The 26,382-nt window shown below is 44.6% G+C and overlaps 1 protein-coding gene across 1 annotated transcript in view; it reads right to left on the bottom strand.

Annotated features, from left to right (window-relative positions):
- BUD13 (BUD13 spliceosome associated protein) overlaps positions 1–26,382 on the bottom strand; it is a 203,285-nt gene that overhangs the window by 132,237 nt on the left and 44,666 nt on the right. Inside the window, exons 2-3 of the mRNA XM_086956813.1 lie at positions 23,236–23,323; positions 380–464 (exon numbers count right to left, since the gene is read on the bottom strand). Coding sequence (XP_086812939.1) covers positions 380–464; positions 23,236–23,323 — 173 coding nt within the window. The remainder of the gene's footprint in view (positions 1–379; positions 465–23,235; positions 23,324–26,382) is intronic.

A 26,382-nucleotide genomic window follows, 5' to 3' on the forward strand; every position in this document is an offset into this window, starting at 1 on the left:
AGCGCTTATCTACACATTATAAGCATGTCCCATGTTCAATGTCTTTCTATGTAGTACAGTTTTGAATACTACCGGTCTCTAAATAGTACCTGCATGTGCCATACTCATTAGGATTCTCTGATGACTGCCAGCAGGCGCCATGTTCTACATTTCAGGATTCCACATAATACACACATTTCCATATGAGCACAATCGCCACGCTCAGTATCTTTCCATCGAGTAACACCATAGAGGTCTTCTTAGATCACTGGGGCCAAACCTCAGCTACTCGCATGCACCGTCGACATCGAACTATCATCAAGCAGCCAGGCTTCACTTGGGTCGATTTTCACAGTGGTGGTTTAATAATAAAGCATATACACTTCATGTGCATACCCACCTCCCAAGAGCTTCCACTTATTTCCGCTCCGGAATTCCTCCATGAGCTTGATTTCCTTTGGACGCTCATCCACAAACTCTGCCACCTAAGGGAGACACCAGTCCACAGTTTATCATCCAACCGAAAGATGTCGAGTATAGTTACACAGAACCACAGAGTAAAAAGCCACAGTTAAATAAGAATCCGAAGACAGAGTTGGGTAAACACATCTCAGACACCACGGCCCGCTGGCAAGAAGCACATTTCCAAAGCAGACTAGTTGATGTCAGTTAAACCAAAATGGATGTTTTCTCAAGGCAGTGTGAGCTACTCTACAATCCTTTAATAATTTGTATTTTTGACTGGCTGTCATTTCTTCTGGACCTGGAAGCAGACAATTATTCATTAAAGGACATAAGTCATCTCGGCTAATCTAATTTCTTATTAAAAATATGTTTATGCTGGAGAGAACACATGCAATATAAGATTGCCTACTCAGTGAAAATCATTGATTCGTAAACACGGCAAATTACAAGCAGTAAGGCTATATATTCTTAATACTCTATCAATTCGGACCTATCTTGTCTTTCATCTCCATCACATTCAGTCTCTGGCAGGTTTGGCATCATGGCCACCATATTATTTACGGAGGGATCAAAATGCTGCTTGTCCCCTAGCTGTAGGACTGTAAAGGATATGTCCTTTTCTCCACGGTCTTCACCAGCTTCGGTCTCAGATAGGTCTGGTTTTCCATTTTTTGCAAAAGCTTAGTTTGCAAATCCACCTCCATTTTCAGGCTAAAATGTCTCCCTGCACCGTTCAAAGTTAAGGTTGCCGGCCTGCACTAAGTCAACAAAACACCAACTTTCCTTTTAGAAAAGGATTATCAGGTTATATTCATCCGAATGGTTCAAGTTAAACAAATCACTACAGCTCCCAAAATGCAGCAATTTGTATAACAAAATGCCATGCATGAAAATAGAATGCCCCATGACATTAAGCAATCTAGCGACCCTATTGAAGTAAACTGGCATCTCCTGTTAGCTTTTGGCACTCTCTTCACTCAGCTATGCAAATCATCATCAAAATACTTCATTCAGATTGGAGCCATTAAACCACAATACACATAGAATCAATACAGTAAAATAAAACAGATGCAAAATTATAAGAATACAGAAGTTCCATAGCGCTTCCTTATGATAAGTGCATCTTTGATCAAATTTAAAACAGCATAGCATATGTCGAGAAAGGTTAGTTTCTGTAAATATAATAAAGCAGCATGAGGTTGTTGAATGTTAGCCTCACTGAGATGGGGGTACAAAAAAACATCTGCGCGGAACACTATAAATTGTGCAAAATAGCAAAGTGCCTCGTGCTTTGGGGTTGATACAATAACATAAGAGGAGTGAATCAAACCATTTGCCTTATATCTGGAAAGCATTAAAAAGAGCAAAGTGCGGAGTCTAAAACGCGTAAGATAAACATCTAAATTGAATTTATTTATTCATTTTTTTTTGGGGGAAAACCTTTATTTACGACACAGTAGTACACAGCTATTCAGCCATACATCCCGGAGGCTAGGCAGCAAGTCGTTACGTAGCATGAGTGGTGCACACAGAATACAGTACAAAATTATATGAGGTTTATTTTCATTTTATGAAAAGAAAAAAAACAGTGCAATAACGGAAAGGCACCTATAACGGTGCAAGGAGACAAGGCAAAGGAACATGAATGCGGCATCGCCCCACTTCAGGGGAAGGATGGGCTTATATGCGGAATAAGATACGTGAACAGGTCACATGCATGGATATGGGGGGGGGGGGGAGAGGAAGACAGGACATTGCATACCATTAGTTCACCGGAGTCAAGGGCTAAGGGGACAGTCGCTCCTCCGAGGGCGCTGTGTCCGGTAGGAGGCAGATATCACCCCTATACTCATTCCAGGGCCCCCAAATCTTATTCCATTTTTTGGGCTTACCTCTGGCAACATACACCGTCTTCTCCCGGAACATGCACCAGTCCATGTTAGCCTTCCACATCTCTACTGTGGGGGGCAGAGCCGCTCCCCATTTCTGTGCAATGTCCCTCTTCGCCACCATGTTGCCTAGAGTGACCCATTGAGTCTGTGAATTGGTATAGTCTGTGGGGCCCCACACATTTAACAGACAGCGCCGGGCTTCAGCCAGCAGGTCAACTCCAGTCACTTCACCCATCACTATGTGTATACGCCTCCAATATGCAGCCACCGCCCTACATTCCCATATAATGTGCATGAAGGTCGCTAGGGAACCACACCCTCGTCGACAAAGACCATCCTCCGAAAGGCCCATGTGAATCAGGCGGGGGCCAGTGACATAGACCCTATGTAGGATTTTCAATTGTACCAGCCTCAGTCTGGCCGGAATTGCCACCTCCTTCGGAGACGAGACCGCACACTGCCAATCCTCGTCGTCCAATTCAATTCCATCACGGGTCCACTGATCTTGCACTCCCAGAAGAAGGTCCGTACGAGCGTTAATCAGTTTCTTCTAGGTCAGTGAGATAGCGCTGTCGGGCATGTAGCCGTCCAGCAACCTGTCCTCTAACGGGGAAGATTCAGGGATCTTTTCACCCTCCGGCATAACTGCCAGAAGGGCGTGCTTTAACTGGGCGTATCTGGAGACCTCCCTTTCCCCCAACTGATACTCTCTCTGCAGCACCTCGAAGGGTTTGATCTGTCCCTTAGCAATCATGTCTTCCACCCTAGAGATGCCTATCAAGTCCCAGCGGTCAAACCCCTTGGTATGCCACAAGTTGCCCAACAGATCGGAGTCATAGAGTGGAGTCACCATCGTGAGTTTGCCTTTCCATCCCTGTGCCTTCGTCACCGCTCTCCAGATGTGGACCGTTGTCTTAGTGGGACCTGTCATTCTTCCATCCAGAGACCTCGAGTACAGAGCCCTGTAGTATTTCCCAGCACTCAGGAGCCACCGCTCTATGCAAAGCCTGGATGTATGGCTGGACCATAGAAGCCGTGATTAAGGGCCGCCAGCTGAGACGCCCAATAATACCTACGGATGTCAGGCAGCGCAATCCCTCCGTCATACCACGGGAGGGTCAGTTTAGTAATGGCGATGCGCGGCCTACCATCCCAGAGCAGGGTCCGCTGTAGGCCCTCAACCTCTCTAAAATATCCAGACGGGACCAGATCCTGGGTATTCTGAAGCACGTATAGAAACCGGGGCAGGGACATCATCTTGAACAAGGCCGCCCGTCCAAGCAAGGAAAGCGGCAACTTCCGCCACCCCTCCACATCACGCCGAAGGCGCGCAAGAGGGGGAAGTAAGTTGTTCGCGTAACGTACCTGGGGATCAGTGGAAATGTAGATACCCAGGTATTTAAACCCCTGCCTCGCGACCTGTATGTTACAGTCCCGCGGGAGTCTCGGGACCTCACCCCTCAGGACATACAGATGAGACTTTGACCAATTAATGACGAGGCCAGAATGTTTACCGAAGGTGCGTAGTACATCACATACAACAATAAGGGACATACACGGCGAGGTGAGGTATAGGAGGATGTCATCTGCGTACAGAGACACCCTATCCTCAAAGCCCGGGGACCACTTGATCCCCCTGATGTCCGGATGCCCTCTCAGCCACGCCGCCAGTGGTTCCAGTGCCAGTGCAAACAAAAGGGGCGACAGGGGACATCACTGCCTGGTGCCCCTGCCGAGGGTAAATGGAGCCGATGCGCGGCCGTTAACCGCCACGTTGGCAAGCGGGCTGGCGTATAGGAGCTTGACCCATCCTATGAACCCCGGACCAAACCCAAACTTCTCCAGCACCGCCCACAGATATGGCCACTCGAGGGATTCAAAGGCCATCGTGGCATCCAGGGACGTCAAGATGGCCAGCTCCTGGAGGGTGCGGACCCTCGCAAGGGCTCCGTGAAGTCTTCTCAAGTTGAGGGCGGTGTTACGATGTGGGATGAAGCCAGACTGGTCCGGGTGCACCAGGTCGCCAATCGCTCCAACCAGTCGGTTGGCAAGCAATTTAGCCAAGATCTTGGGCTAGGCGTTCAATAACGAGATAGGACGATATGACCAACACAAATCTCTGGGCTTCCCTTCCTTATGAATGACCACAATGGTGGCTAGCCTCTGGTCGGGGGGAAGTGTACCCGCCTCCCGTGCCTCAAGAAACATAGCCCGCAGTGGCGAAGAAACGAAATCCGGTTTAATCTTATATAGCTCCACTGGGATACCGTTGGGGCCGGGAGCCTTACCAGATCGCAGGGAGCGTATCGCCTGAGCGATCTCGTCCACCGCGATGTCCCTATCCATGTCCTCTTTTTCAGTCTCCGACATACACAGTACCTCTATGTCTCGCAGTAAGACGCCAGAGTCTTCCTCCGACATCTCGGAGGCCGAGGCGTAAACATATGCAAATTATTCAGCGAAGGCCAGAGCAATAGCGCTAGGGTCGGTGACAACTGTGCCATCCCCCCCCAGCACCTCCGGGACCACGTGGCTGGCTCTTTCCTTCTTATCAAGCCAGGCAATGAGCTTGCCGGCCTTGTCCCCGACTTCATAGATGTGCCCCTGCTGCTCCCTACCCATGGCCTTAGCCGCCTCCGTAACAGTAGCTCGGTACTCCGACTGTTTGAGTGAAAGAGCATGTAGGAGGTCCGGCGTCAGGCCGACCTCCAACTGAGAGTTTATCTCCGCTATGTTGGACTCGATTGTCACCACGTCCACGTCTCTGCGCCTCCGTACCTCAGCTATTAAGGAGAACGCCTCCCCCCTCAGGACGGTCTTGAAGGCCTCCCACAAGGAGACAGCGGAGGTAACCGAGCCCGTGTTTTCAGAGAAGTAGAGCTCCATGGCTTTGGCCAGGAGTCCACGAGTCTTGGGATCACGAAAGTACCACGGGTTAATCGGCGCCACCCTCTCAGTTACCCCAACATCTAAATCAAAGGACACCCAGACCGGAGAGTGATCCGAGATGCCCCTCGCCATCAATCTGGCCTCAGAGATCGCCGATGCGTGGGCCGCCAGTGTCAGGACATAATCAATTCTGGAGAGGCTACCATGAGCCCCTGAGTGAAACGAGTATTGGCGCTGGGTATGATGCAGAAGCCTCCAGCAGTCAACAAGTCCCAGAGTGTCCAGAAAATCGGGAAGCCAGGTCTGCGCACCTCGGAGGTCTCTGGATGGGTATCGATCTAACGTCCCTGAACCTACTGCGTTGAAGTCTCCTCCCATAAGAAGCAGCCCCTCGGGTAGACCTAAAATGGCGCCCCCAAGGTCTTTGAAGGTGTCCGTCTGTAGCCCCGGGGGGACATAAATCGAAACTAGGGCCAGGGTACGCCCCTCCCATCCCCCCGTGACGGCGACGTAACGTCCTCGCTCATCGACCACTCTTGAGTCAATCTCCAATGGGAGGGCCGAGCGCACCATAATCCCCACCCCCCGGGACCCGGAGGAGAACCCCGAGTGTGCCACCATTTTGAAGCCCTTTCTGTTAAGTGCGTGGCACGTGTTCCCTACCAAATGCGTTTCCAGCAACAGTATTACATCAGGCACACACCTCTTAAACATTTGAAGTACAATACCCCTCTTGATACGGTCCCCCAGCCCATTGACATTACAGCTTAAAACATTCAGTTTCCTACCCCCCATCATCGAAATCCTCACCTATCCCACCCTCGGCGGGCACAGTCGCTACATAATCAGAATCAAACCACCAATTGCCTTGCCAAAAAGAGAACAAAGAAAAAAAGGGAACAACCCAAAAAGGAAAACAAAGAACCCGTCCACCCTCCACCCTGCACCCCTGCATTAGACTAAAAAGCCCACCCAACTCGCAGTGCGCCTGTCGCCCCTAGAAAAAACTAATCTACGAGAAGCCCCCGAGGAGGAAGGAGGTGACCCTATCCCCCGCCCATCCTCCAAACAGAAAACAGAAAAGTACAGGGAGAGCCCCCCCATGAGTACAGGATTACCAAACCAAACTGCTGAAAGTAAGCCCATTGTCCAAAAAGTTCTGCAGCCAGTCATCACTCTTGCCGGTCGTGGCCGCCTGTAGCTTCTTCCGACCGCTCCTCGTTGTCTTCACGCCGCTGGGGTAAGGTGTTGAGCGAGTCCAACACTACCTCCGGCAAGTCAAAGAACAGAGCCCGGCCGCCATGTTCGATCCTCAATTTTGCAGGAAACAGCATAGCATACTTCATGCCCATGTACCGCAAACGCCGTTTCACTCCCATGAAGCTTTGTCTCCGTCCCTGCATGGACTGAGTGAAGTCCGGAAAGAAGTTAATGGCAGCGTTTTGGAACTTCAAAGGCCCACCGTTCCTTGAGGCCTGTAAATTGGAGTCACGGTCCCTAAAGTTGAACACTCGGGCGATGATGGGTCTCGGAGGGGCACCCTCCTTTGTCCGGCCCTCAGGCATCCTGTGCGCCCGTTCCACGGAGTAGAACTTACTAAGTCCCTCAGGGGCTACATGGTTCTGGACCAGGTCCTCAACGAAAAGGTCCACAGCCGAATCCTCGGCCCCCTCCGGCACACCGATAATGCGGACGTTCTGCCGCCTGGCCCGACCCTCATAATCCTCAAGCCTCCTCGCAAAAAGGTCGTTGGCCGACTTCAAGTTCCGGACCTCGGTTTGCAGGTCGGAGACGTCCGTGGTGAGGCTCGAGGTCTTGATGTCTAGCGACTTGACTCGCTCATTTGTTTTGCCCAAGTCCGCTCTAATCAGGTTAACGTCAATTGCCGGGGTGTCCACCTTGTGCGCCATCACCTCGTGCTGCTGATGCATCTCGGCCTTCATGCCTTCAATGGCGACCATTATGTCGCGGAGCGTGGGGTCTTGAGCCTCAGGCGACACCTCCCGATGTAGGTCCTTGGGTCTCGCTGAGACACCAGGCGAGCCCTTCGGCTGAGCATATCGCTCCATATTGTTGGACTGCGAGTACGTAGACTTTCTGCTGATCCGAGGCTTAGATCTATCGGGGTCTCCTTTGCCAGCCATGGTTAGCCACCGGGCCACCTCTTCCGTCCACACATCGGGCCTCACCGGCACACCGATGTCAGGAATTAGCTGCCCCGCACTCCGTCTGGTACGTGCTCACTCCGCCACTACGCCAGCTCCGCTGTAGGCTGGAACAGCCAGTCATGCGTCTCGTCACCTCCGTCTGGCTATGTCGCATCAGCCAGCTCCGGCCCGGAGACTGGTCCCACTGCAGTCCGCGAACTTCCACACGGTGTAACTGCGCCAAGGAACATCGGATTTGAGATCGGACAACGGGTCCCGTGTCAGCGTCGGTTCACCTTCAATATTCCACAATCACTGATCAGGATATGTGACAGGATTAATACGGAGGATCGGAGGGTCTTCGGAGCTCCGAGCTCACGCGGCCATCTTGGTTGCCCGCGAAGCTCCTCCTCTAAATTGAAAATTTTGGATAAGAGTCAGATACAGTTCAGGCCCTATGAAGGCACAAAGGAATGAGTGTGCTGTCACTGTCCTCAACAATTCTGCCTTTAAATAGCACATCCTATCCATATATATTAGAAATGTTTTTTTCAGAATATCTTTAGAAACAGTATCTAAGACTCCGGGGTTATCATAATACTAGGTGACTCCCATGTCAGAAAAAGTAAGTTTTAAATATAAAAAATACGGACTCCGAAGTACATTATCATGGGCCAAACAGTCAATCAAAAGCTATTTTGATAGTCCTGAATCTGGTTGGTGCCAATCCAATCAGATCCCCCAGGTAATCTACCCCTACTTCAGCGCGACAAATTATGTTTGAAGGGGTCCTTGGTATTGCCAGCAGTTTACATAGAAATCGGTCTCCAGTTCTCTGAAATAAAGAAGAGTTAGTATGTCCCCAAACACCAACTCCACAGAAAGCCCACTGCAGAACATTTTTACATATACATTTGAATAAGTTCCTTCACAGGTCTATGGAGGAACCTTGATGCAAATCTAAAAACTACATCAACAGCTCTCTGAAATTGCAAATACCTAACATTGAGTAGGAAAGACCCTTTAGCTCATCAAAGGGGATGCCCAAATAGTTCAAATTTTAACCCTATATATCAAGGCGGTCTCAACTGCGTGCGTTTTGACCCTAGTTTGCCTAGGACCTGAGGCCTTAGTGTAATACTTGGACATATTTGCTCTTAAGTCAAGCAGATTTATAAAGTAGGCAACCCCATCCAACAAAAACTGTAGCCGGTTTGCTGTTCTTGCAAAAAGAACGGCATCATCCGCATGTAAGAGGACTAGGATAGGTCGCTTCCTAATTTGTCGCGCATACTTGCCACAAGTCGTTAGGTTGTCATCAAGGCCATTTATTTAGAGTAAAAAAGGAAAGGGGCCAAAATACATCCGTAGCGGACTCCCCAAAAAGATTTAATAAGTGAGGTGCAGTCTCCATCTTCAAATCACGGCAGTCTGCACTGCTTCTCTGGCAGGGCACCAAACTGTTCTAGGCTGGGTCTTCTTTCATGCTTTGATTTTGTGGGTCGGACATCTCCTTCTACAAATATATTACAGAGCTGACGATAGTGACTCTGTTGTTAATAATATATGACACATAGAAAAAGCACGTTTTGATTTTCTTGTATAACCCTAATGGTCCCTTCTACAGCTGTAGGAGTCTGCATTGTACGTGCCTACACACAGTTCGCGGTAGATGCACTATCATCAAAAAATTAAAATAAGCGTAAACAGGCTTTTAACAGCCATAGCAGACATCTCTCAAAAACACTGATCTATCAAAAATGTACTTTGCAATGTTGGGAACTTGTGTTGTATTTGCCCTGCTATGAAGGCCCACAGATGTTAGGCTAGGGTGTTTTTAAACCGGTAATTGAATTGAGGTAAAGTTTGCCTGCATTTGTGTTACTTCTGCAATATAATCTATTGTAAAGTAATTTAGCTTGTGTAGTGAACACCACACCGATTATCATTATTAGCTGTTGAAGGCTTATATGATTTTACGGTGAAGGCGCCAGGCCGGTACACTGAGGCACAGGAATTTGAAGCTTCAGAGTTAGCCCGAATTCAGTTTCAATGGTCCTATGACCGGAAAGGTGTTGCAAAGGCTCAGACAGTTTTGGGGACGGGCTTTTCAAGTTGCAGCTATCATAAGAACAACACTCTGTCGCTACAAGACCAATATCATAACATCAATTTCTACTATTATCATGATAAACTATTCCCGGTTCTCATCATGCCAGTGGTACATTAATCAGTACCTTTCCCCTTCCATGATGCTACCACAAATATAGCTATATTCTCCAATCATAACGGCATTACGTGACAGATCAGTTGTCCTGCAATGTGAGGTGCATAAGAATTAGTACAGTTTGTACTGGGTAGATGCTTCAAGATTCAGTTCGTTGCTTGTTTGATACTTAGGAACGGAAATCAACAGTTCTTTGCTATATGGTTAAGTCATTACAAACAAAGGTGATCAGAGAAATACCAGTGCAGAGAAACAACTACAGAGAAAAGATGGTACGAAGAAATAAAACGTTAGGTCGCTACAACAACATTAACAAAAATGTTCTTATTTTGATATTAGTGAAAAATCTAATTAACAGGTTCAAAGATGCTACAAAGTAGTAGGTAGGGTGGTGTTAGTTAAAAGGCATGAGGTTTCAAAATACGTTCTACTTTGCTGGTGCACATTGAATTCACGAGAAACAGGTCTCTGCTCCTTCTGTGTCAGAGTTCTCTATTCTAAAGGTTGTAAAGTCACGGGAATATGTTCTGTCACTACTACAAGACCATAAGAATATGTTATTGGGTCTTAACACATCCGGATAATATGAACTACCCCTACACAGCCTTTCTAGCACTACTGTTTGCCTTGGTGCCTTGTAAGGTGACCAGTAATTGCCTATACCAATGTGGGCAAATATATTCCAGGTTGTATTTGTTTATGATGGGGTGTAGTGTAGCTCCTATTTTCCCTATAGGCCCTGCGCATTGGAATAACATAAACAGCAGTGTAGACGTAGGAGTGCGGTCTTCTAGGTCTCGACTGACTATGTTAGACTTAATTTAGGTTTGCGCCAGCTAGCTCAGAGGTCACTGGAAACTTTCTTGACTGAATAGGAAGTGATCAGCTTCCCAGGCTCAGCCAAGAAGGGATTCAGCTTCCGACAACCGCATTACCATGACAACTTTGCTCCTCAGAATAAGAGTCAATCTCTAGAGTCGTGTGAAACAATAGACAGCTATTTCACTCAGTCAGTTGTGCAGAATTACTTTCACCAGTTATGCAGAGAATAGAGAGACTGGCGTTTTCAATAAAAGATATTATTTATTGAGCAGTCTTCCTTCTCATGCAAGAGAAATGAATTGCCACAATTGCAAGACTTGTTATTATAAAAAGGACATACAGTAAAAGGAGTATTGCGAAATAATACTGTAAAAGCATTGATATGGTTTCTTAGCCGTACGATAGTAAAAATAAATAAAATATATACATTCATATATACATTTGGCTAACGTCCTCAACTGGTGCTTCTAACTACGCCTACCCCAGTGTACCTGACCTAAGCCTAATACGTAGGAGGGAGTAAGTAAGTAGCAGTTTAAGTTAAGTTGGTTTTGCCAAGGGTTTGCTTCAAGTATTCTCTCTAAGGGTCTAGTCAGCACCGTACCTCTGAAATAGAATGTTGGAGGTCTGGTATATCCTCTCAGGACTCGATATTCCAGTTACCCGCAAGGGTAGGCTGGAAACGCCGGAGCTGGATTTTCCCGGCAGGAGAAAAGACAGCGTCTTTCTCAGCGCGTCAAGGAGGAGGAGGGGCAGCGTCCGTGGGCTTCTCGCATCTGCTGGGCTCTGCAAGGGACAGCTGTTCTGCTCCAGTATTCACCACCACCATCGCGTTTGCTTAAGGCAACGTTGGTATTATTTATACCTGAAAGGTGCCGAGTTTGACGTAAGTTTTTGGACATAAAACGTCAATAAAGATGTCACTAAGAACTGGTCGTTCTTACAGTGCTCGCAAGAGTTCTATTACTAGTCAAAACAAAGTAAGCGGGGCTTTCCCAGGTTGCTGGGGGTTTGAGCTGTCGAAAGAACTCGGTTTGTTATCTAGGAATACCCACCGAACCCTCTTCTCTGTTTCTCTAGCGCCATGAAACCCCTTGGTGTCCGTGCGCTTAACAAATTCCGCATAGAAAATAGAAATAGAAATAGGAATCTAAGGAAGTGGCTTCTGCTGTGTCATGTACTGTAATGAGCTGCAGAGACGAGTTACTGAAATATGGCTGATAGTTTATGCCATTATAGGGATATGTATTGATTATAGCCGTATAGGGGCATAAGGTCACAATATTGATCGGGGTCCTAGATAGAACACAACACCCACTCCACAAATTTATGTCCATCAATTTACTAAAAACTAAAGCAATAAGATGCACGTGTATTCCTACCCACCCCAAAATACATATTGCATTTGAAATGGCGTATATGAAATACATGAAAATATAGGTACTGTACGTTTTTTAAGCATAGTAATTTTCATATGTAATCAGTTGAACGATTTTGCGAAAAATTACACATGAAATGTCTCTTAATACAGAAAAGAAGGGCAAGACTATTTCATCACATATAAATACAATTGCAGTGAATTGTGCTAGAGGCCGAGGTAAAGTTTTTGTCTCTAGATTTACTAAAAATAGAAGTTCTGTTCTTTATGAATAGTTCTAATTTAAGCAAAAGTATTTGTGCCAAAAACAAAGTAAATATTTAGAAAAATGTCCGATTCAAAAATATTTCATGGGGAACGGGGAAATAGAGTTCCAAACGCTATTCAGTAGTTTTTGTTTATCAAAACTGAAGGCCGAATTCAGAGTTCATGGGAACGCTGTGCGCCGGAATGTTATTCCAAAAAGTTATTGTTTCTGTTCAGGGGAGAACATCATATCAGACAGGCTCTCAAAGAATAGGTCTACATATTCAGGTGACAGTTCGACCAGGTTCGATAGTGCAGTAAGCTGGCAGTTGTGAGAATGATTGCTATCATCGATGTCTGGATCAGCAATGCTCACAGAAGGCCGTACCTGGGTGATGTTGCTTTCATTTATCGCTTCACTGCCGCCACCTAGTTGTAGCGCAGGAGTCTCAACGAATGCCGTCATCAGGATTGGTAGCCGCTGGGGACAACACAATGCATGAGCCGTTACAGGACTTAGCAAAGTATCGATATCCATTGGTACTGCTGATGGTAGTGCAAGACAGGTGTCTAACACGCATTCTTCTCCGCATAGCATACATCGAAGCACAGGTAAGATGCAGGTCTGCCATATAGGTCTTAATGAAAGAAACCAGGTCATGTTCAGGTCTCTCAGCCGGGCCAATCCAAGGACTCTAGTTATGCGGTCCCGGTAGCGTATTGCTAGGATCGTTTCTTCCATCCTTGCCGGAGTCATGTCTGCGTTTTGGCTTGCCATATCGGAGCAGGAGGGTCAAAAATAAAATGCCCGCTACAAGTCCCAAAAGTAGTGGTAAGCCGCCAAAGACTGAATGGACAAAATTGGGAATAATTCCCAGAACTGCTTTGAATGGTGTTAACAGTCCCGAAAAAATTGTCTTTAATACGTTTGAGATACCAATGGCATCCGACATATTTAGGATTTGGCTGAGCATTTCTGTGAAATGCACGGGGCAGTTTGTTGATAAAAGTTCATGTATCTCCGATGTTGTCCTTGCAACTTGGAGATCATACGTCTCTTTTGATGACGTGATGGGCACTGTTGTCTGCAAAAGCACAGACTTCATTCTGCTTAAAGTATCAATTTGTATAGAAGAGATATTTAAAGGAGGCCAAATCGGCGTCTCGGAATCTTCAGGGCCGTTTGGAAGCAATGCTTACATACAGCAAGTGACCATGGAAGTCACGCTTACGAGATATGCTTTCCCTGGCACCAAGCCACAACAGCTGTGATCAGTTATTAGAATGTAACTCCCGTTAGAAAGTTGCCTAAAGAAAGGCTCTATCTGCGTTGCAGGTGTGACGTGCTGGTGGCATGAAAGGTTGTTTGAAGTCCCTTCACAGGCCCCATGTAAATTAATACCCTGGCACAAAAGTATACCGCTTAGTGAATGTTTGCAATTTTCACCACTAAGAAATACATTTTTGTCGTTGTCACTATAGCATGTATGTGTATATGGTAAATTCCACGATGACTTAATGTACCCTTTACCCAATCGTTCATACTGGCCTGTCGGTATATACTCAAGGCAATTTTTAAATCGGAAAGTTGTTATCGGAATTGTGATAATCCCATGTATTATCCATTCATTGACAGGTCTTTCTGACATAGTCAATGGTAATCTCTCAAGTTTTTCGATGCTCAGGATTGTATAGTCTGCTCCTTTCTGTGCCAAAATGATTTGTTTATCAGTAAGGTTAAACATTGAAAACAATGACGTTGTGTTGATTAGACGCCATGGCACATAGCCTGAACGAAGATTTTGCAGCGTCCAGCCTAGCTGTACAATAGAACGTAATTGGGACTGGCCATGTTGTAACATTAGCAAATCTTTATCTATTATATCAATGGCAGATGATATAATACTGTCCAGTGAATATATTCTGGAGGACAGAGTCATTAACCCATTGTCCACAACAGAAAGTGATTTTTCCAAATTAATACGATCAATTTCTCGTATTTTTTCTGCGGTTTCAATTTGCATTACTTTCCATGCCTCGTTGTATGCCGCATATACACTTGCCACTATGAAACGTTTTTGACGCTGTTTGCGTGGTCCCATAATGAAATCACGCAAGTCAGCACCATCTTTAAGTAAAGATAAGTGTTGCTTAACTTCTGCCAGTGTGGATGTTTCTAGCCATTCAAGGCACAGTTTCCCTACACTGTATGTTGTTACTATCCCTGGATGTTGTCTCTGGGAGTATCTAGGGTCTGGTCTGGTCATTTTTAACCCCTGTGTTTTGTTCAGGAATCTATCTTGACATTTATTAGTGTCTTCTTGCCAGATTAACCACTTTTTCCAATCAGGATGTGTTCTGTTTTGATGTAAAATTTTGGATATGTCTATTTCAATATCTGTGGTTGCATTATCAGGTGTTGGCTTTGGAATAGACGGTTTGTTTAGGTCCTTAATCTTAGCTAGGCCAAGACAGGTTTATTGGTGAATTGTGTCATTTAAGAACATTATTTGTTCTGGGATCATGCAGGCTCGAAATAATGCTTCTAGGCCTTGTACCTGCCAATCTTTTGTACCCCAGATTGTTTTTGTTTCAATGTTGTTTTTCCAGAAATTAAAACCAAATGTAATCATTTTTTCATAAAATGCTTCTGAATATATCAATTTAGTATTGTCAGCATGGTTTTCGTCCCTGTTTTATCCAACAGTTTATAATAAAATGTTTCTGCATCACTTGTGTTAAACCCTGAGAAGTATTGGAATTTCTCAAAAAACGTTTTTGAACTACTTTTAGGTGGAGTAGCACAATGTTCCCATTGGTTATATTTAAAAACATTTCTAGGTTGAGCAGATTTATGTAAGTAATGGTCTGCGTAATGTGAAAAACAGTACATCTGTTCATAATTAGATGAACCTTGTAAATAATCATGTTCTGGAAATTTTGCTGACAACACTAAATCCGACATCATATTATTTATACTTTCAAAATCCCAATCATCAGAGAATGTACTTGGTTTTACAAAGTCACTTAATGAAACCTTGAACTGGTGAGGATATTTCAAGATCTCGACCGGGCCATATATTTCATAGTCAGTCTTGTCCCACACTACCCCGCCGGGTATTGGAATGTCTGTGACATTTACTGATGATAGTTCTCTTTTCTTGATGTGAGATGATTTGTGAGGTTTCAGAACTAAGTTGATGTTCTGACTTGCTGTGTCGATTGAACTGCATTTTCCCTCAATGAATTTTCCCAAACAAAGTATCATGATGAGCCAAAGCAGGAGAAAAAATACACCTAACCCAAACCAAAACTCTAACCATGGAGAAATAAGATAAGTTTCCTTGAGTTGATGAAAGAGTTCTGTTGCCTTTTCTTTAAAAGTCTTTGTTTCTGGCGTCACTTCAGGGTCGCTTTGATCTTCAGAAAAGTAATCGAAATTGATGAAGTAGCCAGAGGCAGTTCTGTCGATTGTTGGAATTGTTTTCTCAATTTGTCTTTCATTAGCACATTCTGATGCCACATCATTGTAGACTGGAGTTTCATGATGAACTGTTTCCATCTGTGTTTCAAGAGGCACAAGTTCCATGGCATTATTGCATAGTCCTTCTCTGTGCACTGCAGATTTATCAAATGTGATTAGTCTCTCAGTTTGAATCTCTTGGATTGTTGCAAATTTGGGTATTCTGTTATTTCTTGGGAGTCCACGTGGCCTACTGTTGATTATAGGCCACATGATTGTGGTTTTACCAGGTCGATTGATACAACTCGGTTCTCCTTTTTATCAGCAAGGGGCGGTAGTACTACTGATCTTGTTCCGTTGATCGCTAAGACAGGTACTGCTTTTCTGTAAGAAGGCCCAAATTCCTTCTTCACCGCTATTTTCTCTCTGACCAGATCCCCAATTTCTGGAATCCAGACAGGTCTTGCTGGGACAGGTGGTGTGTCTTCAGTGGTAGTTGGTTGTTGCTTTATTTTTATGTTGTTAAGGATTTTCTTGTTTCATTCAAGTCCTGTAAAACAGCCAAACGATCTTTGATGTCAAAGCCTTTATTCTTTTCTTTTACCACTGAAGCCTGACTATCAAGGTCCTGAACATGCATTCTAGTTCCGAACAATAGTTCGTACGGGCTGAAACCTTTTAGAGAATTTCTTGGCAAATTTTTAAGACTACGTTGGACACTTATTAAATGTTTGACCCACCCATCACCCGAACCTAATACCTTCGCTGTTATAGATTGCTTTATGTCTTGGTTTTTTCTTTCCACTACACTGTTTCCCTCAGGGTGAAATGGACAAGAGAATCGCAACCCAATGCCCATACTGGCCATAGCCTCCTTATAAGCTCGAGAGCTAAAAGCAGGACCCTGGTCAGAATGAAGCATGGCAATTGCGTATGTGCCGATAAAGACTCGCAAATCTTTTATAACAGTTTTGGCGTCAGCCGAGCGCTGGGGCCACATTTTTAAAGTGAATGTAGTCTTAAACAATTAATAGGACGCTGGATTGCATATAGACAGCATTACCCTGTCCATAAAGGGTATCTGGGCAACAGGCTGGTCCGGTTCACTACTGCGATCTCTGCTGCAGTCTTGACAGTTTTTTGCAAATATTTGATGTTGCACACTCATCCCCGGCCACCAGTATACTGCTTGTAATTCAGTCAGAGATCCTTTGATCTTTTTGTGCCTCGGACCCAGTCCCATGTGTGCGTCTGCTATTAATAACTTCCTCCGGTTCGTGTTTGGAATTACCCTATCCCCCACTTCAGGGATTCGAGCAAAAGGAACGGAGTTTGCATCAATTTCGTATGTATAATTGAGTGGATAGTTCACGGGTAGTGCTGCACAGTTGCCTTTTGAAGACGTTTTTACTGCCAGCAGTTTTCCCCGTCTATGTATTTTTCTGAACGCTTTTTTGTGGCTACGGAAGCCAGTTTAGTTGCTTCCTCTATGGCTGTATTAGCCAATGAATTCCCTGCAACGTGAACGCCATCACGTTGATGACTCAGAGTGTGTATCACGTGAGTCTTTTGTAGTAATTTCTGTTAAAGAACTATTTGCTTCCAAAGCATTTTATGCTTGATTGTGGCACCTGTGTCATCTTTGTAATCATTTTGAACCCAGTTCTGCAACTCATTATTGTAAGAGTTGACGCAAAAAAATGCGAATCGCACACGATTAGTGTCGGGAATTCACGTTCGGCATTTTCAAGCGCCATCTTTAAAGATCTGATTTCAGCTCGCTGAGCCGAACATTTTCTCAGTGATTCAGTTTTTGTTATTTTCGGTCTGAATTTACCGCAGAGCCAGCGACCTTTAACAATCGCGCAGGCTGCATCGTAGGATTTATTTTCTACATTTTAATGCTGTACAAATCTGTCTGTATAGATTATACAGGAGTACTGTTGTAGAGGAAGAATTTCGATTGGCAGAGGATATTCTTTTTCATAAGTTAAATCATTCAGTTTTTTCATGTGCGGGACGAAATAGTATTTCACGTCTTCTGCAGCAAGAGAATTTTCCCACTGTATCCATTTTGGATCCAGTGACACTGTAGGCAGGTTTACTGGGCTGAATAGTGCCTCGAAGGCGGATTCTGCTGTGAGAACAGTGATCCTTTTGCCTTGTGCTAGTTCTCGTTCTTTCGCTATAGCAGTTTGCACTGCTTTCACAGTATTTTCTGTGAGACTGAATGTTTTTTCTGCTTGTGTGTACAAGTGAGATTTGTAAGCTATTGGTACCGTTTCTCCCTCATTTGAGGTCAGGTACGTGAATCCGCATCTTCCTGGGATGACTCGGATTACAAGGTTGCGTGTATTGTCACGTGTTTCTAATTTTGTTTTTGCTAACATGTCTGTTTGCAGTGATCTCAAAATTTCCGTGTGTTTTTGAGTCCAGTTGATTGGTTTAAAATCAGGTTTAATTAATTCGTAGAGAGGTTTAATCCTCTCTGCGTAGTTTAGAATGTAAGATCTTCCAAAATTCAGGAAGCCTAGAATAGATTGTAAGTTCTTCAGCGTTTTTGGTGCTTGGAGTACAGCGCACCTCTCTAAGAAGTTGTCCGCTAGGCTTTTTCCTTCACTTGATAATTCGTATCCTAAAAATAAGACTGTCAGATGGGCAATCCTTGACTTTTTAAAGTTGAATTTGTAACCCTCTGCTGCGAACCCAAGTATTATGGTGTTCACCCTTTTCAAGTGAGTATCCAAGTCGTCGTCTGTGAGATAGATGTCATCGACATAAGATAATGCCACATCATCATATATTTGTAGTAACTCTGTTACTCTGGCTGAGAATAGTCCTGGGCTGTTCTTGAATCCCTGTGGGAACCTACAGAAATTTTTCTGGGACCCCATTATTGAGAAAGCGGTCAAGTACCTGCTTTCTGGTGCAATATTTTGACAAAAGAACCCATTAGATATGTCTAATGTCGTTTTGTATTTTTTGCGAACCATGTTATTCATTAGTGCAGCACTATGCGAATTTTGTACTGAAAATGTTTTGCAACATGAGTTAAGGTGTCTGTAGTCCAAGACTAGACAATACGAATCATCCGGTTTGGAGACAGGAAACAAAGGATTGTTCATTTGAGAGGTGCATGTTTCAATCACCCCCTGGTATTCAAGTTGATCTAAAATCTCCCTGACCTGTTTTTTAGCTTCTTGCTTAATTGGGTACTGCCTTTGTGCAGTCGGTTGACTTTTTAACTGGATTTTGTGAGGAGGAGAGTCCTCATCCCATCCTACATGATTCTTATATAATGCTGGTGCCTGGGCTACTGCCCATTTCCTTGCATATATATATTTAGTGTGAATTGGAATGTGATTTGAGAAGGCAGGCATAATCATTTCTTCGCCATGAGGGCACTCCCTGACAAACTCTGGGGGCCAATCTTTCTCAGCTAACAGGATGTCATAGCCTTTTGAGAGGTTATCCCAAAATAGACCCCTTATTTTCCTAGTCTTATCTCCCTCTATACGCAGTGTTATTTCGTATATCTTATGAGGTTCGCTAACTCTGGTGTCTGCAGTTTCTACCTGAATGTATTCATTTGTGTCCACTGTCTCCAAATGACTCATCAGGATCTTGCGAGCTATGGTGATTTCTGCTGCATAGTCTAGCATTGTCTGTGCTCACTCCCCGTTTTTCAGCTGTGTCCTCAGTATTCTCGGCATGTTCGATTACTCTAATACTGGCTACCTTCTTTCTTGGAAATTGTTATTTTTTACTTTGAGCAGGTTCCTTGTCTTTGGACTTGGTGTGCTCTCCTGGGTCTGACCGTTCTCTTCTTTCCGATTTCTGCGAAAAAGTTCGAGAGGGACGTGTATCAATACTTTGATATCTATCAGGCTTTTTCAAGTTATCCCTATTCCTAAGGTTATATCTTTTCTCAGAGTGCTCCCTCTGGGGAGACTGGTGTTCTCGAGTCGGAGTTCTTTCCCTCCGTCGAGGAGACCTTCCTCTGGACTGGAAAACTTTTTCTTTGGGAGTGGATTGTTTATTTCCATCCCAGCTCTTTTTAGGAGTGTTTAGATTATTTTTAATAAATAATTGTTCAGGATTTTCGAGTAGTTGGGGTTTTACAGGTTTCCCACCCAAACTATCTCTACCTAATTCTTCATAGCATTTTTCTATAATTCTGGCAAGCTCAATTGGTTGATCTGTTATATCTGTTTCTTTCAATTTCTGGTGGATCGCCACAGATGCTGCTTCTCCTTTTATGTTGGTTAGTAATATAGCCGAGACCTGCTTGAAGTCTTTCAGTAATTTCATACCAAGAGTTAAAGCAGGTTCTGGACCGTATTCATTCTGGATTTGTTTTAGCACATCTGGTATTACTGCCATGGACGGAACACCATGTGTTTTTGTGTAAATGGAAGCAAAGACTGTACCCCAAGTGTCACAGTCCTCCACATGTGGTGCGACCCCCATTGGGTGGCAGATAGTCAGAATTCTGTGTTTCTCAATAGGGGTAGTATTCGGAAATACTGCCTCTATTTGAGTAATTTTCTGCGCTAACCAGAAAGGAATTTGTTCCCGTTTTATGGGTGTTTTACCAAGACATGATTGTATGTTTTGTGGTGTAATCTTATTTGTGTTCCCCTGATGAGGGGTCAGCTGTGGAACATTAACAGCTGTTTGGACTGTTGCAGTCCGCATTACATATTGGACTAACTGTCTATGTATTTTAATTAATGTTTTTAGCTGTGCTAACAGTTCTTCGCGAGACATTTTTTCAATATCCGGATGTGGTGTGTAGCTGGCTAGAACCGGCCACGTTGCTCCTGGTCTACCTAGTGGACCGAGCCTGGTAATGTGATCATTGTGTTTTAGGGCGCCTTTAAACCAGAGCAGGTGCTCTTGGTATTTTAATGGGATTTCAATCTCCTCGAAAGGAGCAGACTCTTCCGGTGGATCCTCTATTTTGTAATAGTGGAACTTGTGTGTTGTAGCGTTTGCTGCTGGAAATTTTATCCAAGAGTAGAATACCTCTGTCTGCCGATATTCGCGTGCCTCTATCACGAAAACGACGGTACCACCTCGTGAGGTCAGTCCGTTTTCTATAAGTTTTAACGTTATAGTTTTTCTTATGTTGACCGGGATGATAATAGCATCCCGTTCATTCATTCCTGTATCATTGGGACCCTGCTGATTCGCGTCTACTGCGACATCAGTGGTCCCGTTGTTCCCGCCTTCTCCTGGCATTTTACTGTCAGGAAGGTCTTTTGTTGCAGATCAGGTTTTCAAGGAAACAAAGATTAGGTGCACAATATTTTGGAACACTGTATCCTTCACCGTTGAATAAACCAGAAGCTCTACATAGGAATCTCTTCCTACTAAGTTCAGGCGGATTTTAACCTTTCACCCACTCCAGACGTCTATTAGAGTATTTACGGGAGAAAGGGTCTGTGTGAAAAAGCACGACTGAGTTACTCTAACGTCTTGCGTTAGTTTTATGGCCTTACCAAACGTTGAGCGCCATGTAGTGTAGTTCCTATTTTCCCTATAGGCCCTGCGCATTGGAATAACATAAACAGCAGTGTAGACGTAGGAGTGCGGTCTTCTAGGTCTCGACTGACTATGTTAGACTTAATTTAGGTTTGCGCCAGCTAGCTCAGAGGTCACTGGAAACTTTCTTGACTGAAAAGGAAGTGATCAGCTTCCTAGGCACAGCCAAGAAGGGATTCAGCTTCCGACAACCGCATTACCATGACAACTTTGCTCCTCAGAATAAGAGTCAATCTCTAGAGTCGTGTGAAACAATAGACAGCTATTTCACTCAGTCAGTTGTGCAGAATTACTTTCACCAGTTATGCAGAGAATAGAGAGTCGGGCGTTTTCAATAAAAGATATTATTTATTGAGCAGTCTTCCTTCTCATGCAAGAGAAATGAATTGCCACAATTGCAAGACTTGTTATTATAAAAAGTACGTACATTAAAAGGAGTATTGCGAAATAATACTGTAAAAGCATTGATATGGTTTCTTAGCCATACGATAGTAAAAATGAATAAAATATATACATTCATATATACATTTGGCTAACGTCCTCAACTGGTGCTTCTAACTACGCCTACCCCAGTTTACCTGACCTAAGCCCAATACGTGGGAGGGACTAAGTAAGTAGCAGTTTAAGTTAAGTTGGTTATGCCAAGGGTTTGCTTCAAGAATTCTCGCTAAGGGTCTAGTCAGCACCGTACCTCTGGAATAAAATTTTGGAGGTCTGGTATCTCCTCTCAGGACTCGATATTCCAGTTACCCGCAAGGGTAGGCTGGAAACGCCGGAGCTGGATTTTCTCGGCAGGAGAAAAGACGGCGTCTTTCTCAGCGCGTCAAGGAGGAGGAGGGGCAGCGTCCGTGGGCTTCTCGGATCTGCTGGGCTCTGCAAGGGACAGCTGTTCTGCTCCAGTATTCACCACCACCATCACGTTTGCTTAAGGCAACGTTGGTATTATTCATACCTGAAAGGTGCCGAGTTTGACGTAAGTTTTTGGACATAAGACGTCAATAAAGATTTCACTAAGAACTGGTCGTTCTTACAGTGCTCGCAAGAGTTCTATTACTAATCAAAACAAAGCAAGAGGGGCTTTCCCAGGTTGATGGGGGTTTGCGCTGTCGAAAGAACTCGGTGTGTTATCTAGGAATCTAAGGAAGTGGCTTCTGCTGTGTCATGTACTGTAATGAGCTGCAGAGACGAGTTACTGAAATATGGCTCTGATCGTTTATGCCATTATAGGGATATGTATTGATTATAGCCGTATAGGGGCATAAGGTCACAATATTGATCGGGGTCCTAGATAGAACACAACAGGGGGAAATACATAACTTCATCACTTTGAGGCTGGACATGATAATAAGACAGACAAAGTCTGAGCAGAGTCCCTCTTCTTTTATGCTGGCTGCAGTTTTGTGTTATTGTGCTATCCCTGACCTATTCGTTGATTTAATGACTATGTTTTATTTGTGGTAGTTATTTGCATAGAGAATTTACATACAATAAAATGAAATTTATTATTAATTCACTTCGACTATTTAAGGTACAACGAAACAGACAACAACAAAATGTGCTTATTAGAAAAAAAAACTAGAGTATCTCATATAGATATGCTGCTTGAGATCCTTTCCAAGCAGTAATTACTACCCCTCCAATTCATTGTAATACCAATATTTAATGGAATGCTTGGAGCGTCTGCAAACCTTGGACAAATTGGAGAACTTTTTCAAATCTTTTCCACTGATGCCATGTTTAATTGACTGCAGAATATGGGTGAGCGCAACTTGTGCAGTTTGATGCAATGTAATTACAGCAGAATTACGTAAGATTATTGCTTCAAGAAATTGCACCATATACAACAGAACATCAGCAGCCAGCCAGCAACCGTTCACACTCGCTGAGTGTATTGTTTCTATGCTCCTGTGGTAGGAATTTTGAGCCAAATTAATCATAATTACATGAGCGGGTCCAATCTCTTTATTTTCTGTAATGTCTCGTGAAAAGAGTAGTGTGAAATTACCAGGACTACTCAGATTACTCCAGCATAATTCAGATTTTGCCCTGGTGTACCGCAGAAGGACTGTAATCACAGATCTGAGGAACATAGAAGTTTAACCACTCGCACACCTGTGCAGTCTGGGCTTAGACACAATTAAGAACAGGAAGAATTGCTTGTGTGATGGACATGTCCTTACCACTGGTAAATCCTCCTCATCTAAAGCGTTATCCTTCTTGATTTCAGGCTCTTTCCAACTCTCTTCATCATCGTCCACAATGCGCATACTGTCGGAAGCAGAACAACAACAAACAAATCTTAGAAGAGATTAATGCACCCCAACTGCAAATGTGTTAAAAACTCTATCATATCATATATATTTCAAATATGAATGGCAAAACCTTAATAATATACTGGTTTACACACATGGCTGTAAATTATCACTGGGTGATTCGTTATAAACTCAAGAAACTATGAAAAAACAATTATTCGCCTAAATCCTAAACGTTGCTTGAATTCTTAATCTTTCCAGCATTACCGCAAACCTTTTTAGGTCTCGCCTGAGCCAGCGTGCATGCGATACCCTGCGAGGCTTTTAGTAAGGGCTTTAAACTCGAAACACACACTTGTGCGTGTGCTTTTTTTTAAATCTCCTGCGATTGCCTTTGCATGCATCTTTCTAAGAAAGACATCACGCAATTGACCCAAGGTCGTTGCATGTCCCGCCTTCTCTATTCCCTGGCCTAGGGTGCTCGGGAGCAAGGAGCAGCACGGCGGGTGCCAGCTGCATACCTCGCACTCCTGGCAGTGGGCGCACACCTCGCTTGTCTTTTTTTTACGGCCCACTTAGTGCAGTTTCAAAACCTCGGCTTGTTGCCTATGTTTGATTTCTCCCACGAAGGCAGTTTCCAGCCTCACCCTTCCACGCATACCTGGGCTTAAAATCTGACACCTTAACCTTATATAAACACTTACATGCATATGCCACCTATACCAGTGAGAGGTGGGCTCATTTAAACAATTTAATTTCATTTAATTTCATTTGTACAGTATGATGTACAATTCGTAGAGTAACGTCACAATATGACATCAAGATTCTGAATTGATGTCACAATCTGCTGAACTGAGATACTAGTCTTATGTATCACGCCTGGAGTGATGTCAAATTCTGATGTCCAGTTATTGGAGTGATACCACAACCTGATCGTGGTGTCCGGTGCTGAGTGAAACGTCAGTTTCATTACCAGTACCGAAAGTGATGTAAGGTTTAGATATCAGGTTTTGGGGGTGATGTTACAATGAGGCATCCAGTCCCCGGAATTATTACACAATCTGATGACCGGATCCAGAAATGACTTCACAGTCTAATATCCGGTTTGTAAAGTGCTGTCATAGTAAAAAGTCAGGTCCCTGGAATGATATCAGAGCCTGAGTACAGGCAAGTTGACTGAAAAAGAAATAGCTTGTTTCCGTGATTCGACCCTGAGGTTACGCACATACCTTTGTAACTGGTACATTATGCCTCTTAATCAGTGATCTGCAGATAAATTATACATCTCTGAGGCAGGCACATTAACAACAATCTATTTCACAAGCGAGCTGTTACTTCAGACCTCTGCATGGGATACAAAGAGCAGTGGAGGTCGGTGGCCTTGTAGTGAGTTTAGCACAAACAGAGGCGGTGGGGGTTGTGGGGGGGAGGAAACGTGCCTCTTCTGCTTTCTGGAATTCTGCCATCGAAGCATACCCTCCCACCCCAAACAGACAAGCACCCTCCCACCTCTCCGGTCACTATGCTTGTGTTGTAGCAAAGTCTGTTATAGGGGGCCGAGGGCCTCTAAAGCTGTCAGGGTTGGAGATGAGCCAATCTCATGCCAGGCCACGGTGGCCACTGTCTCTTGTGAGGCCACTATGGATGGCTGGACCCACATTAGTCAAAATGCTGTTGCCAAAGTAGGCCAGTAAGGCTGGGGTGGAGACATTCACGTCAGACAATGGTCTCTGAAAGGGTCTCTGAGGGTTGGACCAACGCCGGTCACGTGGGTTAAGAATGGCCGTGGATGGCCGATAGAGCTGCGGCAGAGTTAGTTTCATTTCAGGCCATTGCCTCTGAAACGCTGCTGGGGCTGGGCGGAGTCGGTCACACGAGAGCCCAGATATCGGAAATGCTGGGTCCGCCGCTGTCACACGCACCTCGCAGAATTATTTTCTTAGCTTTCCAAGAGGCCGTTATGCTGACCTGCACAGAGACCACATGAATGGGCCCTCGGGTATTGCCTTCATGGTGCTGGTGGCAAGGTCCGGGAAAGATTGGGGGCCATAACCCCTCTTGGTTCTCCTCGTCACAAGGTATCTCCTCATCTTTTTCACACTTTACTTGCGTGATGATACTTATGCAATCAACAATAACCTAGCTAGAGCCGTTTTTAAGAAAGTAACTACATTGTTTAATTTGTCAGGCAAAGTCTTGGTGAGTTGTGGTGATTTGCTGCCATTCATAAAGGGTGTGCATTACAGGGTTCTAATGCACTCTGCCAAGCTGTGATGGTGCGAAGCCCCAACTGTACCAGATCCACGTTTCAAAACCTCGGCTTGTTGCCTGTGTTTGATGTCTCCCATGAAGGAGGTTTCCAGCCTCACCCTTCCGCGGAAACCTGGGCTTAAAATCTGGCACCTTAACCTTTAAATAAACACTTACACGCGTATGCCACCTATACCTGTGAGAGGTGGGCTCATTTTAACAAGGGGGAGTTATATTCTTACACTTCCTCGCTAAGAGCATGCATGTACTGGTTACCCGCTCCCGCCCCATCTCTCCCCTCCCCCCCACACACACACGTGTGTCTGTGGGAGTAAGCGCCTGCCTCTGATCAGAGGATAGATTCATGGATACCTCAGTCGAGAGCACCGCAGTGCTCTGGCGCAGCGTGTAAGGCAATCACCCCACCCAGTTACTGAATGAAAGTACAAACCCTGCCATGACATGCACAATTTATTACTCAGGCACCCAAAAGGCATGAGTAACAGCGATGCTCAGCAATCCTTCTGGGAGATTTGTTCACTTCAAACACTGAATGTGTGCACCACTTCAACACGGACAAAAACACATCTATACCGACGGATTAACTCATCAACGACCTGCGGGAAAGACTGACAAGGTTTGCATATAAAACCACTGTATAATCTTATTTATTAAATGAACCGATTCGACCTGGACTTAACCCATAAAAAACAAGCATTGGCATAGCCAATACGTCTCGCCTTTAGGACCTTATAAGTGTTTAGACATGCAACAGTTGATGTTGTTGCACCAAGGATATTGTACTGCATAACTAAATATTTATGA

The sequence above is a fragment of the Lissotriton vulgaris genome, chromosome 2_1 (assembly GCF_964263255.1).
Source record: "Lissotriton vulgaris chromosome 2_1, aLisVul1.2, whole genome shotgun sequence".
Lineage (NCBI taxonomy): Eukaryota > Metazoa > Chordata > Amphibia > Caudata > Salamandridae > Lissotriton > Lissotriton vulgaris.